The sequence below is a fragment of the Python bivittatus genome, unplaced genomic scaffold, assembly GCF_059951505.1.
Source record: "Python bivittatus isolate LINGU-HERP-01145 unplaced genomic scaffold, Pbiv_v1 ctg000670_np1212, whole genome shotgun sequence".
NCBI lineage: Eukaryota > Metazoa > Chordata > Lepidosauria > Squamata > Pythonidae > Python > Python bivittatus.
Window position 1 is genome coordinate 7,027,379 of NW_028277094.1, and position 26,896 is coordinate 7,054,274.

Consider the following 26,896-nt stretch of genomic DNA (forward strand, 5'->3'; position numbering starts at 1 on the left):
GATTCTTCGCTTGCCTTCTGCTTTCCAACCCAGATCGGGTGAATATTGCAATGGGTGGCGGCCAGGTATGAAGAGTAACAGTCTCATCACTTCCATCGCTAGCCAAAGGAACCATTTGCAAGTTGTAAAGCTCAGGGGACAAACTGCCCCTCTTCCTGAGTTCTAATTATTTAATTAATTAAGAGTTTTAAGAATAGTGTGCAAAACTCATGGTTGGGGGGATGGCAGAACTTTCCATTTTTCTTCTGGAACATGCCAATCTGGCTGTTCCAAGGATGGGGGTAAACCTTCAAGAACAGGAAATGTTCAGTGACGTTCTCAATACGGTCTGGCTCTAAAGTACGTCCAGAATATCATGAACCATGAGATACCCCTAGGAATGCAGAATTAACATGTTTTTGGGAAGAAATGGGAATGTGCCATCCCTGGAAATGTCAGTTGTTGCACATCCTTATAAAAGATTTCACTGCTTTTAGAGAAATAAGACTCAATCTTACTAAACTCAAGCTATCGTACAAAAGACTCCATCTCATGGTGTGCCTTTCTTAACTAGCATACCCATGTAGCTTCCTTTTCAATTCATTATGAGGCTTCCAGAACTTCTTTGTGTAAGTACATTTCCACCTAAAGCATCATATAAGGTCATCTGTGGCTCCTGCATTGGAGGCAGATATTGGCAAAGGACTATCCTTAGATACTGGTCTGTGTAACATACCCAGAGTCCCCAAATTAAATTTAACATGGAAAAAAAGGAAAAATGGGCAACATCTCAAATCAAACAAGTTGGGGCTGTTCTTTCAGACAAGCTTGCGTGAAGTTGCCAGAATCTGGTGCACACAGAAGCTAACACTGTTCTAGATAGTCAACGGTCATGCAAGAGGCTGCTGAAAGCTTGGAAGATTTGATGACTGGATCAATCATTACTTATTAATTATTGAGGGGGGAAGTGGATACCTGATCATCACACAGGATGCACCCAGCACATGAAAAAAATCACCCCTAAGGTATATACTGGAAGGAAGGGGGGTTCTTGGGGCAGGTTGGTCTTACCAGAAGCCCAAACAGATCTCTTGCAATGAAACTTTGAAATTACAACAAGGGCTGCAAATTGGCCTGTCCCTTTTTACTTCCCAGGTTGTGGTCCCAATGAAAATGCCCTTTATTTTGTGCTACTTCTGTTAGGAGGAAGCATTTTCTCTATCTGGAATTTGGAGGAAATGTCACGGTTGCCCTCCCAAAATGGCAAGCTGCGGAGGAAAAGAAACTTGCTTGACTCTCCAAGTGCGATGCTGAGACATGCTCTCAGCATGAAATGCAAACCTGCTCTTGAACCCACAGCTTTCTCCTCCAGAGGGGAGCCAATTTCACAGAAAAACAAATTGGTGAAGCTTAAAGATAACTAATTTGTCAAATAGAAAGCAAAAGTAGGCAGATCCATGAGGGCCAGTGGTCTGAGGCCCATGACAGAAAAGAGCTTATAAAAAGGAGAGCAAGATTTCCTTGTCAAGGCCCAGATTACAAACATCAGCATAATTTCAAAGAGAGGTAAATGTGTCCCATTCTCCATACTGTCAGGACAAAAGAGTTGTGAAATCAGGCTGAATATCGACAGAAGCTATTGATCACAATTAATAGCACACCTCCTTCATAAATATTAATATTGCCAGAAAGGACGTAGGGCAATTTGTCAGAGTTAAGCCACTATTATCAACATGGAAAACTGCAGATTCTTTGGTTGGGGAAGAGGCACAAAGATGGCAGTTATTTGCAATGCCTAAATTTTACCAAAAGATTGAATGGTGAGAATTCAGGGCACACATTTGGAGCGGGTGGAATGTCTGACCTACAACGTTTCCATTCTAATTGCTGTCATACCATTAGAATGATGGGGACAGTGCCAGCATTGGAAAACAGGTTGCTGTCTGGATCATGGCCCAGTATTGAGAGAATAAAATTCATTACCATCTGTTCATTCAAAATAAATTGCTGGGTGAGTCTCATCTCAACTGTCTTTATTTCTTCTCCTTAAAAAAATATCATTGACAAGTAACACCTAGAGAGCACCACTTTTGTGATCTCTCTAAGAGGGCAGCGTTGACTATGTTGCTGCCAAAGTTGAAGGGACTATGGACAAGATGCCCTTGCTCTTTTTTTTACCACTTGTTCTTATTCGGTTGCTGTCATGGCTTCAGGGTCAAGAACTCAGCAAAGCCCTTGAAGAAGTCCACGAATAGGATGAAATCACTCAAAACTGAAAGAAAGCCATCAGCATCTGTTCTCATGCGCTAGCCAGGTCTTCCATAAGAAACCTTCCACAGTTAAGAGTCAGAAGATGACCTTCCTGTAGCCTCTGCATTTTCTTAGCTGTGCAAAGTTGGGAGACTTCAGAAAGGGCCAGAGATTCTGTAAGTTTAGAAACAGCAGCAGGCTGAGTGGAGCTAAAAATGTCTTTGCTTAGCCAGCTGTAAATCTCTAATAGTTTACAAAGAGATGCTGCAACAACAGCTCTTATATTAGCAACAGCCAACTCAGTTTGTAGCTGCGTGCATGGAGCTCTCCATGGTCCTGAAAATGCTATAATTTGCTAGAGCCCAGATGGTTGTTTCTTCCATTCACTTTGGCCGTTTGCATTAAACTGACAGAAACATCTGTTCGCCCAGGTTCCTACCTCAACTCCACGCACCAGCAGTGCACAATCAGAGATGTCCTGATCAATCAATCCACAGCCAAGTTTACAGTCTTCTAACAAAGGATGCTGGAGGCTCTCATTTCCTACCTCCTAGTTTGATCCCATCTCCCCAGAATGTAGAGGGCTGACACAGTTAAAAAAAAAAAAAAAAATCTGCAGTGATATTATGGATAGGATCGTAACCAACCCACTTTCTCAAGTCTCCATATGGCTACGGGGCATGTGTGTGAGAGAGACAGAGAGAGCAGAAATAGCCACAGAGAGGGAATGCCTAGAGAAGTCCTATTTTTCACAGGGCGTCTTTAGGACATTTTCCCAATCACAGAATTAATTAACTCTCTAGTCAACTATGTAGATGATACAGCTTACCAGGCATGCTAATTTAACGGCAAACAGGATTGGGTCAATTTGGGGCTAAATCTAATTCCTTCCAAGTTAATTGGCAAGGACATTTGACCCAGTTTTCCTGTTCGTATGTCACTCCCACAATAATCCTGCTAAGAGTGTTGTGCAAACAGGCTTATGGATATAAAGGCCAGAAAAGTTGCCGTCTGTTAAACAGAACTGCTGGAGAAAAAGAGCAGAACAAATGGAGCAGAGAGACATAGGCAACTGACAAGTATATCTAGGGACCATCGATGTTGAAGGACCCTGGGCCCCCACCTGGTGGTGTGGCCCTGAAGGTGTTACCAATTGGAATCTTCATGCTTCAGGTGTAGAACCAGACGTAGGAGCTATGACCCTGTGTGTTTCCAGTCACACAGCCTTTCTTAATGGAGCAGAAAAAAAGTACTCAGTGGGTTCCTAGTTGACATGACTGTGTTCACAAATTAGCCAGCCACAATTCAGTCAAGTGTATTTGGAAACCCAGGTTTTATGTTTAGTTTCTGGTTGAGTGTGCCATACGAACTGAGAAAAAGGGGTTAACCACTGTTATGCATGTTGTCTGGACATAGCCAACTTTGAAAAATAACGAAAATCTAAAAGGCCATCCTTTGGTCTAAGAAAAAGGGCTAAAGGTTTCAGGATTTGTTCTTGTTTGAAGCAAAGGTGGAGATGATGGTAGACTCACACAGTAGAATTAAATGAAGTGTTGCATGCAAAAACTATTGTGGTTCTTCTTCACTCTCCAATTCAGTAAACTCTTGATTTAACAGACTTCTGTTTAGTGGACATTGGATGCAACAGGAAAAAAAAATCTGTATACTTTATGCTTCTCTGGATGTGTAAATTTCTGTTCTCCGTTTTAAGCATGCATAAAATATATAAAACATGTATGTGTAAAGTCTCATTTGCTATTTGACACATGAACAAAAATCCATTCGGTTTTAACACACATTCTGTTTTAACAGATTTCTTTTCACCTCATTAGTCTATTAAACTGAGAGTTTACTTGTAATCTGAACTGACTGGCAGGGCAAGCTAGCACCACCAAGAAAGCATTAATTTTAAAGTGCATAATTCATCTCTGGAACTCATTGCTACCACATATGATGCAGGCCACCATATAAGCTGGTTTCAAAAAGGGGCTGAACAAATTTGCCACAGATAACGATACCAGCAGTACCCATGTACAGAGGCAGTGTGTCCAGAGTTGCTATGGGAGAGAGGCATTTGCAGCTCAGTGGGAGAGGATGGCTGCATTTGCAGCTTATGAGCTTCCTAGAGATGTCTCTATACAGGTAGTCCTCAACTTACGATCATTTGTTTAGTGACTGTTCAAAGTTACGACAGTGCTGAAAAAAGTTACTTACAACTGGTCCTTGTACTTATGACCATTGTAGTGGCCCTGTGGTCATGTGATCAAAATTCAGGCACTTGGCAACCTGCATGTATTTACAACAGTTGCAGTGTCCCAGAGTCACATGATCGCCATTTTTTACCTTCCCAGCTGGCTTCCGACAAGTAAAATCAGTGGGGAACCATGTGATGCACTTAACAACCATGTGATTCGCTTAACAACCAAGTGATTCACTTAATGACCACAGTGATTTGCTTAACGGCTGCTGCAAAAAAATGTTGTAAAATTGGGTGTGGACACATGATGCCTCACTTAACGACCACACTGCTTAATGACAAATTTTCTGGTCCCTATTGTGGTCATAAGTCGAGGACTACATGTATGGTGTGCAAAACAAGTCAACAACAGTTGGGTATGATGCTTCTTAAGACTATATGCATAGGCGGGCAGTGTGAGGCCACAGAATTTGCATAGTAATAACAAAAATCACAACTTGGCTTTCTGCCTACATTTAGTCAAGTGCACTAGAAAATAAACCCTTGCACGCACACATGAGCACACACCCAGTACATATTTAGTCTCCATCCCCAGGAGATTCTTGATGCATCTGGAATGGAATTTGGAGCACCCAGTCTTGGCCTGACCTGAGCTGTCAGACACCCGAGACTTATTTTAGCTCCGCTGTCAGAGTAAATTAATTTCAATTCTCCCAACACAAACTCCAGGCTGGATTCCACTCTATTTCACTTTACAGATCATTTCAAATTCCAGATTCTCCTTGCTTGAAGAAAAACTGCATCAGAGTGGTTAACCTCTTTAACTGAGAGCAGATATGTTTAAAATATAAGTCTTTTTTGTCACCAAAACAAAATCCTTTGCTTTCATTTCTTCCTCAAAGAGAGGTTTCTATTTAGATTCTGGAAGAGAAATGCATGCACATGTTCATTCATGATATCTCCTCAGCTGGCAATTGTCCTTCTTCCCTTCCTCTTAAATCAGAGTTGGAAAATAGCTGAAGGACCTTGGAAAGCAACTCTTTGCTGATTAAGACCAAGACAACTAGCTACTAAAGGAATACTCCTTGCATGTTGGAATTGGACTTGCTTTAGTAGATTTTCCTCCATATCAGATGGAACATGTCACATAAAGCATTTGGACAGTCATCATTACACCAGGTTGAAGATGAAGATGCACTGATTGCTATATTTTGCATTATTTGAATCAAGAAGGGCAGATTTTACACGGTTGGGGGGGCGACATACCTTGAAAATATGTTTTGGATAATCAAAAACTGAAATGGGCAGGACAGTGACATGGTGTTGTCCCTGGGATTTATTGAGAAGCATTGTTGTCCTTTGAAGAGAGTGCTTGGGACTTATTTTGCTTTCTTTCCATAGGTCAACCCTAAAGAAATTCTGGGGACTGCAAAAAAAATGGGCTGGAGCAGTAGGAGTTGCCCATCCAATTTTAGTAGCATGAACTGGCTATGAAAAACTCAAACAGTTGTTCCCAGCAGAGATGATGCTATGAGAGGCAAAAGTGGGAAAGCTCTCGTCCAATTCCTGTCCTACACAGCTTATCCCAACTGTCCTATAGATGTGTGAGGAGTGTCAGGTCCAACCAAGCTAGAGCCATTAGCCTCTAGACTAGTCCCACTAGACTGTAGAGGCAAATTTTGAAGTCTCTAGGAGAATCCTGTGTGGCATAGGCTGTCCATAAGTTAAAGCTGCCAACAGCTTAGTCCTACAACATTATATAAATGTGATATATAAATAAATAAACAAACATTACATGCCATGCTATCCCTTTCCTTCATTAAAGAAACAGTGACTCTAGAGGGTAGTAGTAAGCCCTTATTCCCTTGTTGTCTCAAACCCAGATGCATAAAAGGTTTAAAATATGGTACATTAGGCCTAAACAAATTAAATCCCACTGTCCCTATATGGTAAATCTCTTTTGAACTTAGTTTCTGGGACATATCAGTATGTATTGAAGGCAAGGAAAAATGAACATTTTAGTTGTTGACTTAGCCCACAAACTCAGCATAAAGTTTATGTACTAAATGGAATCTACCATTCACATCTTAACTGGGAAGATAGGAAGCTACGTAACAATTGGCCAGCTTTTGGTCCATCAGGAGCCTCTGTGTTGGCTCTCTACATGGGCAGCAAAGATGATCCATCACTGAGCTCCAGTTCCTCCTCTACATACATAATCCCTCTCTAGATGGTCATTTATTTATTAAATCAATTTATGTAGCCACCCATTTCAGTACATGACTCAATAATGCTGCACTGCATATAAAGGTTGCATTGCACAGATTCACCTCCTGCCTCCACATGTTCAGTGTCAGTCGGCATTGAGAACGTGTGGTTGTCCAGATGTTGCTGAATTAGCAACAGTCCCTCACCATAGGCCATGCTGGTGGGATTGTCAACACTTGTTCACCTCACCCTGATAGACATCCAGGCTCTTTCCCCAAATCAGGACTTCATAACCTCTTGAATGAAACAGAAACACTTACTCTAAAAAATTCTTTGGTTGAGCCGGAATCCAAAGTCCCGTAAGCTATCTCGGTCTGCTTAGCCAAGTCTTCAGCACTTTCAATGGGGGACACCATCCTTTCTACGGTGAGGAATGCAGCAAGGTTGGCAGTGTAGGAGGAGATGATGATGAGGGTGAAGAACCACCAAACGCCTCCAACGATTCGCCCTGAGAGAGACCTAAGAAATTGGAGAGGTGGTTACTTTGCTATATGCTGGTCTTCAGTCTTCTGCAGGAAGAAAAATCCCATATGGTCCAATCAGGAGGGGAATAAAAAGAAAGAGAACCAATACTGGAGTTATTGGAGACTAGAAATTCACCAAGAATTATATTCATGACATGGAAATAACAAAAGACTTTAAGTCTTGTGTGAAGGAGAAGATGAAAATCCTTGCTACAGCATATTGAATGATTGCATTTATCTATTTTCTCTGAGAGACTAGTGTGATGTGTGAACCCAGCCCAGGTCATCTGCCTATGATTCAATGCATCATGAAAACCCAGAAAACGGGCCAAACTGAATAAACCATGGGTCACTTAACCATGGGGTAAGCACGTTGGGCAACATGATTGTTGCTCATTAATAGGTTATTTGGGGTTTGCTTGTATTTCTGCAAAACTCCCGCATCTCCTCTTGCTTCTGAGCGGCTCTCTTTTGACTCCAATTCTATTGGCTACCACAGCACTTCCTATTAGAGGCAGTGATGGAAATGCAGAGTAACCCTAATATTAGCCTTATCAGTAAGATGCAATCCCCTTGTCATTTTATGCATTAAAAAAAAGAAAGTCAAGATTTTCTACCCTCCAAATTCCTGTCCCATTTATCAGGGCCCTGCATTCTTCTGTAAGGAGACATGACAGAGTGTTAATTAGAGTGCACTCGTCTGCAACTCAGGGTTGCAAAGCACAAACATTTATAATTTAGAAATCTGATTTACTATTTAGTGACCCAGCTTCAGATTTTCATTTCAGCTGGTAATTCACAGGAGAGACCTGCAAACGTCTTGATTTTCTTCCTTTTCCATAGTAACTGCATTTTTAAAAAGCCAGAGATGGGCCACCTTTGTGACTACTTTGCTGTGATGACTTCAGGCAGCATGTAATCGCCAGCAAGAATAATGTCGGGGGGGGGAATTGGGGTTCATCAAATGTTCTGTAGCTGCTTCTAAGCTCTTGTTATCTCTCAGCCCAACCTACCTTACAGGGTTGTTTTGATAACGTTTCTAACCACTTGTCTAGCACGTGAACAGCCTCAGTAGGGTCTCTACATCAATCGAGTATGGATAAATTTAGTTTTATTCTGCACCCATGATACTGAATTGAGACATCTCAGTTGTTCCAAATGGTCATTATTAGAGCCCCAAAGTATTAGTCATATCACGTATGGTCAGAAGAGACAGATTTCTTCCTAGACCACAAAGCCCTTTTCCAAAATGCAATTTTAGGGTCACCCTAAAGGGGTTTCCACAACCCTTTACTGCAACATCCCCTGCCTAGTATTAGAGACCAGTGGGGGGGGGGGGGGAAGCAAGATCCAAATATCAATAGCAATTAAAGGATCAATAAAGGGATTTCACTGATAATTGTCAAATCAAAGAGGACACAGAGATATCTAAAGAGAAAAATCTGGGCCGTTGTGTTAAAACGTTAGGATGTTATTAACAAGGACAAAACAACAGCACGTTGTTGTTTTGTCCTCGTTAATAGTAATTGTTACATTCTCTTCGCAGAGTATATTACTGGGAACAGCATGAAATCTTAATTCTAAATCACACCAGCCCACGGACACACTTTTTCCATCCTTGAAAATTGGCTTTGAGCTCTCTAATCTAATTCCATCTACTTGTTCTGAAGTCATCAAGTATGGGACCTGGAGACCCGAAACCACAAAGGGTTTCCATAATGGATTGCAGAAAATGCAGAAATGTAATGATGCTGGCTGGGAAGCGAAGAAACATGTTCAGGCCTCGAACTGTTGGATGGACTGGTTGTCCCCAACTGTTTGTGCCACAGAACGGACTGTGGTTTTTTTGTTTTTTTTTAAAGAAGAAGAAGAACATGGATTTCAGAAGTTATAATTCTGCAGTGAGTAAAAATGTAAAAATGACTTCTATCACTCAAGATAGACAAAGTTTTATGGAACTTGATAGTCAGCCATAAAAGTATCTCTCTGTATCTTTCTTTTTTCCTTTAATTGAGCATCAAGTGCACATTTCATCCATATAAACCTCAATCATATGTTGTACAGTCCTCTGTAGATGGATTCTTCAGCCAGCTTCTATTAAATACTGGCCAAGAAATATCCTATAATTATTAATTCAATAGTTATAATTATTGTCCCATATAAAGCTTAGCTAGGAGAGCTGTTTTGTTGACTTCTCCATCTGGCCACAGCCCTAGAATTGCCTGCTATCTCCCATCCAAATGCTAAGCAGGCCTGACTCTACTTAGTTTCTGAATCCAGGCAAAGATCAGTCCAACCAGCTGAGACACCCAGATAATAGGCCAAAGTGAAATCATCACCAATATTATAACATTCTGTGTGGAACAGAATAACATCTAATTTTTTTGAACCAGACTTTTATAATGTTGGAAATATAATTATTTTGTTTTGTTATGTCAGTGAATAACAGATTTCCTTTTTTTCTTTACAATCCAATCTCTTCCAGCCTATTGCTCAGTGCTATCAATATATCTACCTACCTTCCAATAGAAGAAAATCTCTGTAGCTCAGGGTTGAACTGTGAGATCCTTGGTGTTCTCTTAGCTTGGCTGTTTTCTTGCAGACGTTTCATTACCCAACCAGGTAACATCATCAGTGCTAGGGAGGATGGGGTTTGCTCCCTGTAGCTTGCCCTGCCAGTATTGGTGGGTGTGTGGTTTTCTCCTTGGTAGTTCCTTCATTAGGGTATTGTTTTCTGCTTGATTGTTTGTCTGTTGTTGACACTCACTAACCCACACTCACTAGCAATGATGATGTTATTTAGTCGGGTAATGAAATGTCTGCAAGCAAATAACCAAGCTCAGAGAGCACCAAGGACTCCATTGTTGTTGTTGTTGTTTAGTCGTTAAGTCGTGTCCGACTCTTCGTGACCCCATGAACCATATTGCGCCAGGCCTTCCTGTCCTTCACTGCCTCCCTGAGTTTGCTCAGTTTCATGCTCATTGCTTCAGTGATGCTATCTAACCATCTCATCCTCTGCCGTCCTCTTCTCCTTTTGCCTTCAATCTTTCCCAGCATCAGGGTCTTCTCCAAAGAGATCTCTCTTCGCAAAGGACTCCATAGTATATATGTATGTATCTGTCTGTCTGTCAGCTTGCTGTGCATTTTTTGTGATTAAATAAATGCAAATCAATGGACTCACAGGCCAAATTAAGAGATCTGTTTTGCATCCTGGACAGAAGCAGGTGTGGGTATATCCTTGCTAAGTGTGCAACTTCCAGCCAATGGGGAACAGATAGAGTTGACCGCTGGCTTCAAGGACATCCATTCTCTACAAGGTCATCCTGAGATTTTGGACTCTTCTTCTCAAACCTCCCCAGAGGGGGAGGCCAACTGCAGAAAACCTCCCATCCAGTATGAAAAACAGAGTTCACCAAATATGTAAACATTACGGCTGTGCGGTGCTTCAAATTCAAAGGCCAAAAGGTGCTTCCGAGTGCTTGGGGGTATGAAGAAAACACTTGTCCGCAATTCCATAAACTGAATGTATCTTTCTTCGGGATTATGTAGCAGTTGCAGAGGGTGGCTGCCTTGCAAAGCTGCAGACAGATGCTGGGTGAGCCTCCCCCGCACCTCCACCCCCTGTGCTCCAAAGCAGCTTTCTACCTTTGAATCCCAAGTGCTACACAGCCCTATTAAGCTCGTCTCAAGAGACTAACAAAAATCTTACAAGGTTCTATTTACTGAAGAAGAACAGGTCTAGTGGAAACCAGCCAACCAACCGAGTGCCCACAGCTTTCCACATGATGTCCTATGCTTATTTTCCCGGTCCATTAATGGCTAAGTACATGGTCAACAGCAATTTAAAATGCTAGCACTACACATTATCTTTAGAGCAAGCAAACAGCAAAATTGCATTTGTGGCTTTAGGATTCAACTGCAAAGCATTCACGCACGAGGACAAAGCTGGAAGTTGGGCTCAGACAGGAGGGTCGACGGGAAAACTTTGGTTGGAAAAGGACAAAGCTTGATAGGAAGCATTGCACACAAACAAACTTCCAGGGAACCTGGATGAATCTGGCCTAAGTCCATTGTGTTAATTTGCTCTGTGCACTGTTTAAATGTAGGTTGTTTATCTACGTTACAAAGACAAGATGGGTTTGGAGCCTCTATTAACCAGTGGAGGGAATGAACTAGGTGCCATTGGACATCCATCTCTCCTGTAGTCCATAGTTACCAGAAGCCAAGAGAAAATTCTGGGATGGGCCATGGATTTGGCATACGCCTGGAACCAATATCCAATAAGATTCAGCAGTATTGGACTGGGTGCCCAAACAGGCCAGCCAGACCCAAGAATTCTGGCTTGGAGGAACAGCAATTCCCTCCCTAAGTTGGCTTCAGTTCACTTTGGGCTGCAATTTCAAGAACGAAAAAAGGTACAACTTCCTTCAATATACCAGAGCTGACTCTCATCACGGTTTCTCTTGGTTCAAACATAACACCCAATGTGGTTAGTTCAACCATTATAGCTGTCCTCACAGCTGCTTAGAAGGTTGGGCAGGGAGGTCAAAAAAGTCATATGCAACCATGTGACTGACGCCCATGATGACTGAAGCCCATGAACCATCCAGAGTTGCTCTTGAGTGAATGGGCGGTGACTAAATTTGAAATATAAATCGATCAATCAATATAAAATAAATGATGCACATAAAAAAAGAGGGCTTTGACTCCACAGCTACAGGTGACATCTTGACTTTTTTGCCCTCCCAGTGGATGCCCCTGTTGATAGAGAAGGAAAGCAGCAGTAAGTTCAGACTCATCTAAACTGATCCTTGTAGTGATGAGCCATTGTTTACTGAGATACCTGAACGCTATCACGACTTTCTAATTAAATGACCCTGATAAATGAGGATTAAACAGATCTGTCTAGCACGCAAATGGCTTTATTACAAATGCCTTGGTAAAGTAAATGCCTATATACCGCTTGGACTTTTTCTATATATCTAGCAAACATTTTGTTCTGGGGACAGAACATTCTGGGGCAATCTTCCTCCAGTCCAGCCATTCAAAGTACTGCAAACCATTTCCTGTTCTAGAAGACTGAAATCCAAACACTGCCAGATCAACCCCCCAGATGGAACCTTTGCAGTTGCCCAGAAGAGAATGTTTTGCAAGGGCTGGGCTTCAGTGGTGTAGATGCAGCCATCATCTTGACTTTTTTGACTGCCCTTTCCCCTGGGGATACCCCTGATGTTTTGCACATCCAAGATTGTCCCATCCTCTTGTTTCAGGTAAACCGTACATTTGCAAAACATGACTTTATTCTAATGTTCCACTGGAGCCACAAGTATCAATTTAAGAACATTCATCGCTTCTGACAGATCTCATCAAAATGATGTAACCGTTGAGAGAGAGAAAGCTTGGCACACTCCAGTCTAATTGAGCATAGAAAGCACTAGTTTGAAAAACAAATGTTTCTAAAAGGTCAAAGAGGAAAAGAAAGAAAAGGAAATCCATTGGTGCTGTATTTCTAAGCAGACATGTTAGGCCTGGATAAACCTCATACACAGAGCTCTTTGTGAATAACAAAAAGACTGTTTCAAATATGGCACTGTTTATCAAAGGACAAAGTGGATTAAACTACTGCCATGACGGGAGAAGAGGATAATCCAACTTCATCCATTTTGCTCATAAAGATTGGAAATTTGAGGAACAATTGTAGAATGACCTATTGCTTAGCAGTGCAGAACATGCGTTGACTGGGGTTCCAAGTTAAATCCAGGTTTAAAAAAAGTCTCAGCTTGGAGGACAGGCTGTAAAACATTGCATTGACAGAAGAAAAAACCCAGGATGAAATAGATCAAAGGAAAGGTTCAGTTCCATCTAAACTGAAAGTTCTCTACAGAAATGTGTCTTTGCTTATTTTGCTACTGGGGAAAAAAATTAGAAAGTAAAGCCACTTGCAAAACACCCCCCCCCCCCCGAAATAATTATTCTCAGATGTCAACAGAATGATTGGGGAAGGAGGTCTATGGGCATATATAAAATAAGTCCTGGTGGCCCACCACTCCAGTACTTTGTAATTGCCCCCAAAGAACCCTAATTGTATCCTTAATGGGATCCACCTGCAACTAATCCAGATTAATCCTAATGGCATTTGCTGACTGAAATGACCTCTACTTAATCCAGTTTTTTACTTCCCCCAAATGGACAATCAGATGCTTCTAAACCACAAGAGGACTTCTTGGACAACAAGCTTCTCCTCTAGTTTGTCTGCAATGACCAATATACTTCCATACTGCCACCATTTCTATCCCCCTGGCCTTCCAAAGCATCTTGAAAGCCAGCCCATAATCACCTTCACCTTCCCTCTCCTTAACTCTGAGAAGCAGCTGAACTTCTAGGAAAGAAAAAGAAAAAAAGCTAGGAGTGAGGCAAGACCAGCCATGGCTTTGACAGCCCTTTAACTAGAAAGCTTTGCTGAAATTTCAAATATCCTGCAGCTGAGCCAGTAATTAACTCAGTTCCTGGACACAGCTGATGTCATGTGATCTAATAGACCGCAAGCTAATTTTGAACTGGTGGATAGATCTCAGGTGGTGGCCAGAGATACTATTCCTTCATCTCCTACAGTAGTGTTTCTCAACCTTGGCCATTTTAAGATGTGTGGACGACAATGCCCAGAATTCCCCAGCCAGCATATGCTGGCTGGGGAATTCTGGGCATTGAAGTCCACACATCTTAAAATGGCCAAGGTTGAGAAACATTGTCCTACAGTGTTGCCCTTTGACCAGTGCCCATTAACCAACAGACTCCATTCAAGCCGAGAAGATGAGGATTGCCCAGTTCCACGTGTAATAAAAGAAAGTCAGTTGATTGAATAGCTCCAAATAAACTTCTGTAATTCAGAAGAAGGGCCCATTTTTAACTTCATTCCATGTTGCCTTTTTTGTACCTGCTCAATTATCCCTCCAGAGGCTGAATTCTCATGAGGAAGGGACTCATGATTTATTAAACAGTGTTTGTTTAAACATGCTAGACTTCTGGGCTTAGATTCTTGGCTGGACCTTCCCCACCACTATTGTGTTTCTGGCTCACTGACCTTTGGTGGACTAGCTGTGAGACTCAGCCAAAATCACTCTGCAGAACACACACACACCCAAAATTCAATACACAACAATTCTCTGAGAGGGCATCTATGGAGGAACGAGTGTGTTACAAATGTCAGGAATAATACACATCAAAGACAAAAGGGTCATGACAAGAAAAACATCTGACAAAATTAAAAAGAGAAACCACAGAGGACTGAAGAGGCGAGCATGAGCAACAGCATAGAAGCATGCATGTATATGTTTTAATTTTAAATGCTGTCACATGTGGGCTTTATAAAGCATTAGCCATCATCTTGCAAAGCAGAAAAGCATTACATGCACCAAGCAGATGACCGTAAAATGAGCTATGCAGCAAAAACACGGTAGCTCTCCAAGCATCGCTGAGAGATGTGAAAAAGAAAACCCGGTGCATTTTACAGTCTCAACATGGTGTATATAAGTTCTGGCCGCTGCGTGTGAGAGAAAGGCATCGATCAGCAATATCCATCTGCGACTATAGTTGGGTGGAGGATGTCACTGAATGGTATAATAGAAAGAAAACTTTGGAGAGCAATTGAGACACGTCTTTGAGAAACATATATGCACCATGGTTATCAGCCAACAAACCATAAAATGCAAAAAGGTGATGGGTGCGTGATAGGTAGAAGAAAGAAGTTAAAACCAACCTTGGAGAAATATCACATCCTTGCTGCATAAAGGCACCCAGGGAAAACCAAAGGCTGTTAAATATTCCAAATTCATTGGGAGGGTCAGGAGGGTTTTGAGGGTCCCGCGGCTCTTCCTGGTTGTCTTCCAAATGCCACTCGTAAGGACTGAATCGGCTGACTAGAAAGAGAACTACGCTGACGCCAATGTAAGCAAAGACTATACACATCCAAATTTCATAGGCCAAAGGATCCAGAAAGGAGAAGACCCCCGGTTTAGATTTCTGGGGCTTCTTGATCATGATAGAAATGCCCAGGCTCATAAAGGGTTTGGAAAAATCTATGACTTCTTCTCGGACCAGTGTTATAGTCAGTGGGGCAACAGCTATATCTGCTCTCTGGAAAGACAGAACACACACAGATACAAAAAAAAAAAAAGAAGAAGAAGAAGAGGAAGAGGAAGAAGAAGAGAAAATTACAGTAAGACATCTTTATTAAAACAACAATAGTCCTCATTTCTCTGCATCTCTGACATGAAATCCTTAGCTCTTAGCACGTTCTACCTCATGGGAACGTTGCTCTTGTTGGTTGGCCATCTGCAAGCTCCTTATGCTTTCTCTTTCTGGAGAAGACCCAAATACCCTACATGTCTCTGACAGATTGGCAGGCAGCACTTTTCACTCTTGTGATAGACTGGCCAGACCAAGAATCTAAGAAGCAGTAGAAGAGGGTGACCATGTTCCTGCCTCTGCTTATGTGCTTCCCAAACATGGCTGGGTTGGTCATCTTTTTTGGGGGGGCAAAGAATTCTGGAGGGGTGGAGTCCTCAGCTTCATCCAGCACAGCTCTCCTTGTGTTCTCATCTTGAGCCCGCTGCAGCAAAATGGGGTGGGGGAGACCCTTCCCTGCAAATCACCTGTGGCTGAAGATAAGCAGTTTTAGGAAGCAGGAGCAGCCACGGAGGCTGCATAACATCGGAGAGATGCGTAACTGAGAAAGCCAGTTGCACCAGTTCCCTTTGCCATACTGTGGCAATACATTTATTTTATTTATTTATTAAATGTATATAGCCACCCATCTCACGCTTGTGACGCTGGGCGGTGCACGCAAATAAAAAATGCAATGCCAAACGATTAACATAATTGAAACAAAACCATAGATATCCAAAATACCTCCCAGAGAAAATCTAGGGAAATTCTAATGCTGGCTGTGAGTGAAGTAGAAATGGAGGAGTAGAAAAGGGTCCGAGTATTAATAATATGGATTCAATTCATCTAGGTACTGGTCATATGGCTTGCCCATAGCTTGTTTTATGGGACTGTCAAATCTATGACAGGCAAGATGAAACCATGGACTGTCTGGATACATCAGAAGTTTTACCCAGCATCAAATTCCAAAACACACACAACCTTTTCCCAAGAGTTCTTTTTCTTCCAACAGCAGACAAGAGAATCCATATGGCACAGGAATCTGCACCTGAAAGAAGGTGAGATTGTAGGTATTCAACCTGCTAATGCCCAAACCTATTCCACTTGGCTGTTCTTGGGTGGACTGGTTCCACCAGAAGCCAAGTTTCTTCAGATCTGTCACCCCATATCTGCTAATGCAACCGGTGTCAATCGTTTTTCCACACAATGCATATCAGGGGGAGAGTGTTGGGAGAAACACCCTGATTGTTGCTTTTGACTTTTGTGATAAATTTCTAAGTTCCAGAGAGGAAGCAAAAGCACATTGCAAATGAATAGTATATTAGTCTGATCAAAAGTTTTAATCTTCAAAATGTGTTATGGACTTATTATTAAGCCATCTCCTTCCTTCTTCCCAGTGAATTGCCATATGGATTCTCTTGTCTGCTGCTAGAAGAAAAATAACTCTTCGGGAAAGGTTGTGTGTGTTTTGGAATTTGATGCTGGGTAAAACTTCTCATGTATCCAGCTTCCATTTAAGCTCAGAAAACAACATTACTAGTCCCAATGGCACAGAAGGTAAGAGATGAACATATGTGAGGAAGGAATAGAAGAAGGGATGTTTTGATGGCTGGCCACCAAATATTAGCTTGAGGATCCACCCCCCGCTTCTCTTTCCCTTTCAAGGGCCAGGAAGAAGAATGCATTGTGCAAAATATGCCAAAATTACAGGTAGTCCTCACTGACTGATTGCCTTGCTTAGCAACCATTCAAAGTTACTATGGTGTAAAAAAACACAACTTTACAACCAATCCTCACATTTATGACCATTGCAGCATCCTGCGGACACGTGATCGCCATTTGCATGCTTCCCAGCCAGCTTCTGACAAGCAGAGTTAATGAAGAACGTGGATGTGATGTCTCGCTTAATTGAATGGGAAGCGATGTAAGTCCATCGTGATCACATAATTCTCCGCTTAGCGACCAGGCGCTTAGCGACAGAGTTGCTGGTCCGTATTAGGGTTGCTAAAGCAAGGACTACCTGTATAGTTATTTGTGCATGTGCCTTCGAGTCAATGTTTGACTCCTGGAGACTGCCTGGACAAGTCCCTGCAGTTTTCTTGGCAAGACTTTCAGAAGTGGCTTGCCTTTGCCTGCTTCCCAGGGCTGAGAGAGAGTGACTCACCCAAGGTCACCCGGTTGGCTTTCTACCTAAGGTGGGACTAAAATTCATGGTCTCCCTGTTTCTAGCTTGATGCCTTAACCACTACACCAAACTGGCTCACTCATATAGCTATTTACAATAACTTTATTGTAAATGAAGAGTCATCTTCCCTAATTTGCAAGAAACCTGGGGCAAGGAATTTGTTAAACTCTCTTTCTTTCTCCTTGTCAAGGCAGACCCCTGACTAATGAGAATGCTCCTGATTTGGGGGTAGAAGGAGCCTTTCAGACAGTGAAATGGAGACAATTAATGTTCTTCATCTGAGTAAATACACCCTCCAATCAAACTTGACTCCTTGCAACTGCCTCCAGGCGGTTTTCTTGACCGTGTTACCAAAGTGATTCACCACTGCCTTCTTCTGAAAAGCTTTTTGACTTCCCAGTCTAGCTTACAGCCCTGGAATCCTGGGGTGGTCTCCATGCAAGTACTAAAAGGACCAACCTTGCTTAGCTTCTGAAAGAAGTTATTCAACCTGCTACTGCCCAAAGCTCTTAAGGACCAACTAAATTACACCTTTGGCAACAGAAGCTGGGTCACCACATGGCAGCAACAGAAAGAGGGAACAATCTGCCCCAGAGGAGCAACAGGAGGTTGGATGGAAGAGAAGCTACATCCAAATTACAGGAAGAATTATATGAGGGGAGGCAGGGCTTTTTCAAGACTCTGAAGCTAGGGACAAAATGGCCATTTGAATTTTCTGTCCACACTTCCAACCTCTGCTAGTGTTATATGGTTTTCCTCTCTTGTTTTTTATCTTGTGATGTCAATGGCCCAATAAATGAGAGTATATGGTAAAGTCTTGGGATGGTAGTTGAGTGGATTATTTTACTGTCTTGAATTAAAAGCATCCCGCATCCATTTGATGACTCTATAACCCAGACTGTACTAAGCATACGATCCTCTCTATCAGAAGACTCTGGGGCAACAGCCCTTTTTGATGCCCCAGCTCCCAAAAACTTTGCAGGACTCTTACTGCCAAACCCTTTTGCAGGTTTCCACCAGAGGTGATCCGTTGTGGCTCACTTCTAGCTTTCCACTAGAACAGCTGAGCAGTCTTAAAAATAGTAGCAAAGGCTGACGCTAGAACTATCTGTGGTTTTGCCATTTGGGCTTCATGATTTCCTGTTCTGGAAATCCTACCTGCCCCACTTGAACTTTACAAACCGTGAGTCTCCCTGTTTTATGCTCTTCGTTTTTAAGCAAATGGCAGTGAACAAGCAAACATCTTGCATTTGTTTTCTCCTCTCCTTGGCCGTTCCCCAGTTCAAAAATCCTACAAAAAAATCTTTAGCTTAGACAAAAGCATCAGCTTTTCTGCTCAGTTCAGCAAAGCTTGGCAGGGCCCCTTGCCAGGCAATTTTGTTGTCCCCATAGAGAGAAGTTGAGGAGTGCAATCATGCTTGGGCTCCAAGTAAGGCATTCAAACAACAGCCTTCTGAGTTGGACTAATCCCAAAAGAAGTCACAAGAGTTTGGACCTGGGCCAAATCACTCTATGAAACTTTGGCACTTGCAGAAAAGTATCGTTAGCTCTAAACTCTTCTCCATTCACAAGATATATCTGCTGCAGATCAAAATATCTTCATTGTAGATGATATTACTACTTGGATCATAAGAATAGCATGTGCTTAGAAATATTCCAAGGAAGATGAAAAGGGAGCAGTACCAACAGGCAACTCAAGCTCTCAGATTCCAGGTTGAGACTTATATCTAACCACATCTAATCTTTGAATGACATGCTCTGAAAAATAAGTGGAGCTGGGAAAAAGACCTGAGTGGGGTCAGAATAGAAGCCAAATTTAATTTAATTTGAAGTATTTCATTAAAAACTGTTAGCTGTAATTCCTTACCCGTGTATTTAATAATGTTCTCATATGTCACATTAGGAATTATAATCTGGTGGCAATTTGGGGAATAGCCCCCGGGAGCCACATGCCAAGCTCCCAGGAGGCACCTCAGGTTCTACACATCTTTGTGTTGCTATTACCTTTCCTGAATGGGCAAAGAGAGTAAATGGCAGGGACGCCCACTGGAGCTGAATGTCCATTAAAAACAAATTGATATAATACAAGTCATTCCCATCAGCTGAACTCATTTGCGTCAAGTTATTTCATTTGCATAATTGCCATCAATCTTCTGGACTGCTTCAGATACAACAGACTTTGTTTGTTATGGAGGGGTGAAGTCTGAACAAAACTTCTGTCCATTATATCTGAAGTTCACTGAATGGTGGAGGGCATAAAATCAAGGTCTCATCGTAGAGACCAAAGCAAGCCACGTCTCCCCTTATCTTGTGTTCCTATAGGCAACTGAACCTGGAGGGAGAGATTGAGTGAAGGGGGATGAGCAGATTCAGTTCAAGAGCTGGGATATTGCTTGTTTATGCTCCTATGATGGGAAAAAAAGGTTACCTAACACATATAAGTGACTAGCCCCCCCCCTTTTTTTTTGGTGCCTTCCAGTCAGTGTTGACTCCTGGCCACTGCCTGGTTTAGTCCTGGCAAGTTTTCAGAAGTGGTTTGCCCTTGCCTCCTTCCTAGAGCTGAGAGAGAGGGCTCTGTGCTCGCGGTCTCCTGGTTTCTAGCCTGATGTCTTAACCATTACACCAAACTGGCTCTGTTAGATGGGAAATACCAGGTGCCTTTCTCAGTTAAATCTGAAAGCAGTAAACTCCTTTGACAGGTGCAGTCATGTAGCTTTTATTCTATTTTATGCCTTCAAGTCAGTCTTGACTCCTGACAACTGCCTGGACTAGTCCCTGCAGCTTTTTTGGCAAGATTTTGGAAGCGGTTTGCCCTTGCCTCCTTCCTAGGGCTGAGAGAGAGGGACTGGCCCAAGGTCACCCAGCTGGCTTTGTGCCTAAGGCAGGACTAGAACTCCCCGTCTCCCAGTTTCTAGCCTGATGCTTTCACCACTACACCAAACTGGCTCTCTAGCCTATTAAGATCAGTTTAATCTTGCTGTTTCCCTAGTGTGAGAAGGCAGGGAGAAGTGAGGGCCTCAAACGAACCATGTTTGCTAGGGGAGAGCGCTGTGCACCATGGGGCAGCCTTGGGGGGACGGCAGGAGGGAGGATGGGCAGAAGGCACACTCGCACCAGAGTGGAGAGGGACGGCAGGAGGGAGGAAAGACTGCAGGCAAAAGGCACGTTCGCACCAGAGTGAAGAGAAACGGCAGGGGGCGGCTGTCGGGTCAAGTGGGGATTGGAATGTGTATTGCGCTGATTGAGTGGAATGTCTGCGGTTTTGCGGTTAATTAGCGGCGCTCCGGGGCGGTAAAAAAGGTGAGATTGTGAGCCAAGCCCTCGCAGGAGGGGGAGGACAGATAGGGGGTATAAAAACCTGTCAGACCTTGCTTCGGGGTTCCTCCATTGCTGCGGGAGGGACCCACCTTTGCAAACGTGCCCAATAAAAACTTCTGTCTACTGGACAACCGAACCCGTGTCTGTCGTTTTCTGACAAAATTGGCGAGCCAGGCAGGAGTCCTCGACGTGGACCGGACTGTGGGGAACCGGTGAGTAATCGGCCGTAACACCCCGTTGAGGTGTCTCCCGTTTTCCCCGGAGTCGGGTCCAGGACGGGACTCCAATCGCCAGTCAGACAGAAGTAAAGAGGAAGTCGGCCGACGAGGAGACCTCCGGGAGGTCTGGTGAGTACAGCCTACCCATAATCTCGGGGAGATTAGCGTGGTTACGAGGCGTTGGACGCCGCAAGGGGACAGAAGAGTCCGGGACCTTCTGTAAGGTGGGAAACGTAGTCAGGAAGGACGGGTAAGGCGCAGAGTAAGAGTGTAAGGCCAGGGGCCAATGGGAAAAACGCAGTAGGGGGAATCCCCACGGATTCTCCATTAGGACAATTGTTGCAACAGTGGGAGACACCCTGGTTGTGTCCATTCACCAGGGGTCTGGAAAAACCGACCATGATAACTTTGTGCACTAAAGAATGGCGAAAATATCCACTAGTGGACCCCGAATTCCCCTACCATTGGAATCCCCAGTAATTACTGGGTGACCCAACTAAAAAACTACATTGTGGAGCATAAAATGTTAACACAGGAACCCTATGTGGAAGTCTGGTTCCATGTTCATTGGGAGGGGCCTCGACCCAAGTTAGCCAAAATTTTTGTCCAAAAAGAACAGGAGGATGAGGAGGACCTCTGGCTGACTGGACCCCAATGGGGGCCGCTACCTCCTCCTCCTCCTCCTCTTCCTATCGCTCCCCCTCCGGCGCCCCCACCCTATCCCGGGCTGCGGAAAGAGCTGGACCAGCTGAACCAAGACATTCAGAACTTGCCCTTTATTCTAAGGTCGGCCAGTGCCTTCCCCGTCCGGGAAGTCCCGAACGGAACGAACGCACAGGGGGTGGCCGTCACCAGTTACGTAACGATTCCCATCAAACCCAGTGAGTTGAGGGAATTAAAAAGGACCCTCCCTCGTATGCAAGAGAACGCCCATACCGCCGCCGAACAATTGGAACTTTTTCTCGGCCCGGTGGAATACTCCTGGGGGAACTGAATTACATTTTAGCCCACCTCTATACGCCAGAAGAGAGGGGCCAGATTCGGCGAGCTGCGCTCTGGGCTTGGGAGCGAAGGAATGCAAATGTCCCAAATGCCCCGGCCGCAGATACTAAATTCCCTCTGGCAGACCCAAATTGGGATCCCAATAATGCTGAACATCGGGAGAACATGAGAGGAGTTTCCCCCTGTACGACTAGGGGGGTCATGGTTCCCCAACCGGGACCCACGGGGAACCCTTGGTAAACATCACGGTGGGTCCCACCGGCGAGGAACGGCAGTTCCTCGTGGACACCAGAGCCTCTCGAACATCCCAGGGATTGCGAAATCCCGGGGCGCATCGGTATCGGTGATGGGGGTGGGAGGCTCTCCGGTCAAGGCAGACGTACTGGAGGGAGTGAGACTGGAGTGGAATGGGAAGGAGGTAACTGCAGATGTGTTACTGATCCCACAGGCGAGAGTGAACTTGCTGGGAAGGGATCTCATGGGTAGTCTAGTAGTGGAGCTGTGGAATGTGGAACAGGCAGAAAGGATGTGTTTGTTGCGGGAGGCAGACGTGGAGGTTGTGAACCCTGAGGTATGGGCAGGAGAAGGGGGGGTGGGGCGGTTTCGCATAGCCCCAATTAGCATCCCCTTGAAACCAGGGGTGACGGGTTTGCGGCAAGCCCAATACCCGCTGTCCCGGGATGGGAGGCGTGGGCTGACGCAACAACTGAGATGGACGGTGCTGCCCCAGAGGTACACCGAGAGCCCCCTCTTGTTTGGACAGGCATTGGAAGAGAAACTCCAGGGGTTCCGGGCCCCTGGGGGTTCTCGGGTGCTGCAGTATGTGGATGATTTGTTGGTGTCTGGAGAGAAGGAAGTAAAGGTGAGAGAAGATTCAGTGGCTTTATTGAACTGGTTGGCTGAAGAAGGATTGAAGGTGTCAAAAGGGAAGGTCCAATTTGTGGAAAGGGAGGTCAAGTATTTAGGACATGTACTCCGGAAGGGCGAGAAGTTGATTGATCCTTCTCCCATACAGGGGATAATGCAGTTGAAGCCCCCTCATACTAAAACAGAGGTGCGGCGGTTTCTGGGTCTAGTAGGATATTGCAGGCTATGGATAGATGAGTACATGAGCAAGGCTCAGTTTCTGTATGAGAAGTTGAAAGGATCATCTGACAGGGTAGAATGGACAGACAGGGACACAGAGAAGTGGGGGGAATTACGAAGGAGCCTGGTGACGGCTCTGGCTCTACCGAACTTGCCCCCCCCCCTTTCACCTATACGTTACAGCCCATGGGGGAACTGCCATTGGAGTGCTGACTCAGAGACGGGCTGGGAAATATCAACCAGTGGCCTTCCTGAGCAAAGCCCTAGAACCGGTGGTGAGGGGATGGCCGACTTGTGTGCAGGCAGTGGCTGCCGCTGCTGTGTTAGTGACAGAAGGGAAAAAACTCACTTTTGGGAGCCCCGTGATTGTCCATTCACCCCATCAGATCTTAAGTGTGCTTAGTCAGCAGGCGGCTGCTTGGATGACAGAAGGGAGGATGTTGAAATATGAGACAGTTCTCCGGATAAGTCCTGATGTGGTGGTAGGAACAGACAGGAATTTGAACCCAGCGGAGTTTCTTGCGGGGGAGCGGAAAGAATGGGAGCCGGCGGAGCACGAGTGCTCCACCCTGTTGCAGCTGCAAACAAAGACCCGGGAGGACCTGCAGGAGGTCCCGCTGGAGGAGGGTGAGGTCTGGTTTGTGGATGGGTCTAGCCGAGTAGAGAAGGGACAAAGGAAGTCAGGGTACGCATAGTGACGGCGGAGGGAGAGACAATAGAGAAGGGGGCACTACCAGGGGATTGGTCGGCTCAGCTGTGTGAAGTGCACACTTTGAAACGGGCACTAGAGTTGGGAAAGGGAGTGTCCCTCACCGTCTACACAGACTCGCGATACGCCTGGGGAGTAGTGCACACTTTCGGGAAAATTTGGCTGGAACGGGGTTTACTCACAGCTGCTGGAAAGGGAAGGTTGCAGGGAGGAAGCAGGTCGTTGGGTTACAATTGAGGGGACCCCAGTAGTGAGCCGTGCTGACATGAGGGGGATGGTGGAGAAACTGCACGAAGGGTCTCACGGGGGGTGCAGGCTTTGGTAGACACTGTAAAGCTGTGGGAAGGGCCAACGGGGTGTTGAAGCAACATCTCACCAAACTGGGGCTGGAAACAGGGCTACCTTGGACAAAGACACTTCCGGTTGCCCTGCTTCGAATGCGGACAGCCCCTCGCAAGGATGTGGGGGTCTCCCCGTTCGAGTTGATGATGGGAAGACCTTTCCTGGCTCCAATGGGAGAGCCTATCCCCGAGCTAAAGGATGCCTTCCTGAGAAAGTATCTCTTGGTACTGTCACAATCTCTCTTGTCTCTAAGAAAACAGGGACTCCTCGCTCAACGGCCCCCTTGCTGAAAGACCAACACCCCCACAAGCCAGAGGATTGGGTCCTGATAAAGACGTGGAAGGATGAGAAGCTGAAGCCGTCTTGGGAGGGACCATACCAAGTTCTTCTGACAACTGAATCAGCGGTTCGGGAGACGGACTCAAAGTAAAACTTAAAAGGAACTGAACTAAGGCAGGGGAGGAGATGACCAACATAAAGGCGTAGAATTGGCACAGACAGCTTTGATCACTGGGGATGATCCCCGTGGGGGGTTGTTCTATCATTTTGGGTCTTCTCCCATACCAAGACCCTGGACTAATCAAAGGCAAATGGCTCTAAATCTCTTGGGGATAACCAATGCAACTCAATGTGTATATTTCAACAATACCCAGAACCGTACCCCCCATTGCCCTCAAAAGGTCCTGCTTTCACTTGTGGAGGGGTCTATAATATCCCTTATGCCTCAACCCCTCTATACCTACCTAAAGGTTTCTTTTTGTTATGTGGACATGAAGCTTACACCTATGTTCCAGCCTATAGTTCAGGGGGCCCTTGTGCCATAGGGCGCCTGACCTCTCTATATGCCCTGCCTCCAATACAAGCGCACCCATCAAAAGAAAAGAAAAGGGAGCTGCCATCTGATTGTGAGAGTGATGTGACACTCTTGTCCGAAACAGAAGCCATGGCTCTGGCCCTCTCCTTAGTAGGGGTTCCTGCACTAAGTGGAAGGGCTTACCTGGACCTAAGGAAGGTGGCCTGCCTCCTGGCTGAAAGTGTCAACCTTACATCCTCTCTCATTGCAGCCCTCACTGAAGAAGTCACTGAGATCAGGAGGGTGGTCATTCAGAATCGGATAGCTATAGACTATCTCCTATTAAGGGCAGGACAAGGCTGTGAATCTTTTCAAGGTCTTTGTTGCTTTAACCTAACCAACAATGAGAACTATATTGAAGCAAAACTAGCCAAGTTGAAGACCTTAGCCTCTCGCATATCCGAGGATCCAGAGGGATGGAATTGGTCGTGGCTCACTAGTTGGTTACCTAACTTTGCTTGGTTAAAACAACTTTCTGTACTATTGGCTTCATTGCCTTACTGGTCCTAGTATGTTGCTTAATGCAATGCCTCCCTGCTTGTGGGAATTACCTGTCCCAGTGTGTGAAGCCCCGGGTCCGGGACGAGGGAGCAATCCTGTTAGCCAGGTTTGAGGCCCAACAGAGGCGTGAAAAGAAAAAGGGGGGCTTGTGAGAAGGCAGGGAGAAGTGAGGGCCTCAAACGAACCATGTTTGCTAGGGGAGAGCGCTGTGCACCATGGGGCAGCCTTGGGGGGACGGCAGGAGGGAGGATGGGCAGAAGGCACACTCGCACCAGAGTGGAGAGGGACGGCAGGAGGGAGGAAAGACTGCAGGCAAAAGGCACGTTCGCACCAGAGTGAAGAGAAACGGCAGGGGGCGGCTGTCGGGTCAAGTGGGGATTGGAATGTGTATTGCGCTGATTGAGTGGAATGTCTGCGGTTTTGCGGTTAATTAGCGGCGCTCCGGGGCGGTAAAAAAGGTGAGATTGTGAGCCAAGCCCTCGCAGGAGGGGGAGGACAGATAGGGGGTATAAAAACCTGTCAGACCTTGCTTCGGGGTTCCTCCATTGCTGCGGGAGGGACCCACCTTTGCAAACGTGCCCAATAAAAACTTCTGTCTACTGGACAACCGAACCCGTGTCTGTCGTTTTCTGACACTAGATACAGTGAAGTACATTTGGTTACAACATGGTTTTGCTAAAGAATATATAAATGGAACTCAAAGAGCAACCTTCCTGTCGGGTAAGGACCACATTAACAACAACCTATTAAACAAAAACCTCTGCTGAATTTAGTTTGTTAGAGTACCAGGTTTTAAAGTTTAGTTTCGCTTTCTTTTTGCCATGATTTTTTTTCTTACAAGCTACTGTATCTCAAAGTAATGCAAATCACTCAAGGAAGGGGGAAAGAGAGTAGGAAGTCTTTTGCTTCTGCTCAAGAAAAAAAAAATAACCCATCTTATTGATATTAGAGGAATTGCATTTGTATTACCTAACTTTACACTAAAATGATTAAGCGTCCAAACCTATATACACCTACTTGGGCAGGGCTAACACTAATAACAACATCCGCCTATCCCAGGTGCTTGGGAAGGACTGGATGGGTGGATAAAAATGCCAAATCCAGCCTAAACATCTGGCTGACTGTGCAACCAACCATCATCATCATCATCATCATCCATCATCATCATCATCATCATCTATTAAATGTATATGCCACCTGACTCCCAGAGACTCTCGGTGGTTAGGAATGAACCTAGAAGATGCTCTACTAAATACTTTCACTGAGAAACAATCCCTTATTGCTGGTCTTATGTATGAGTAAAGATGCATAAGATCAGATCATACTCTTCAGTGCAAAGCCTCTTAAATAACGTGGGACTC

The 26,896-nt window shown here is 44.7% G+C and overlaps 1 protein-coding gene across 1 annotated transcript in view; it reads right to left on the reverse strand.

The window, feature by feature from the left end:
* GRIA3 (glutamate ionotropic receptor AMPA type subunit 3) overlaps nucleotides 1-26,896 on the reverse strand; it is a 135,594-nt gene that overhangs the window by 29,362 nt on the left and 79,336 nt on the right. The window contains exons 11-12 of the mRNA XM_088151613.1: nucleotides 14,915-15,291; nucleotides 6,955-7,153 (exon numbers count right to left, since the gene is read on the reverse strand). Of these exons, the coding sequence (XP_088007739.1) occupies nucleotides 6,955-7,153; nucleotides 14,915-15,291 (576 nt within the window). The remainder of the gene's footprint in view (nucleotides 1-6,954; nucleotides 7,154-14,914; nucleotides 15,292-26,896) is intronic.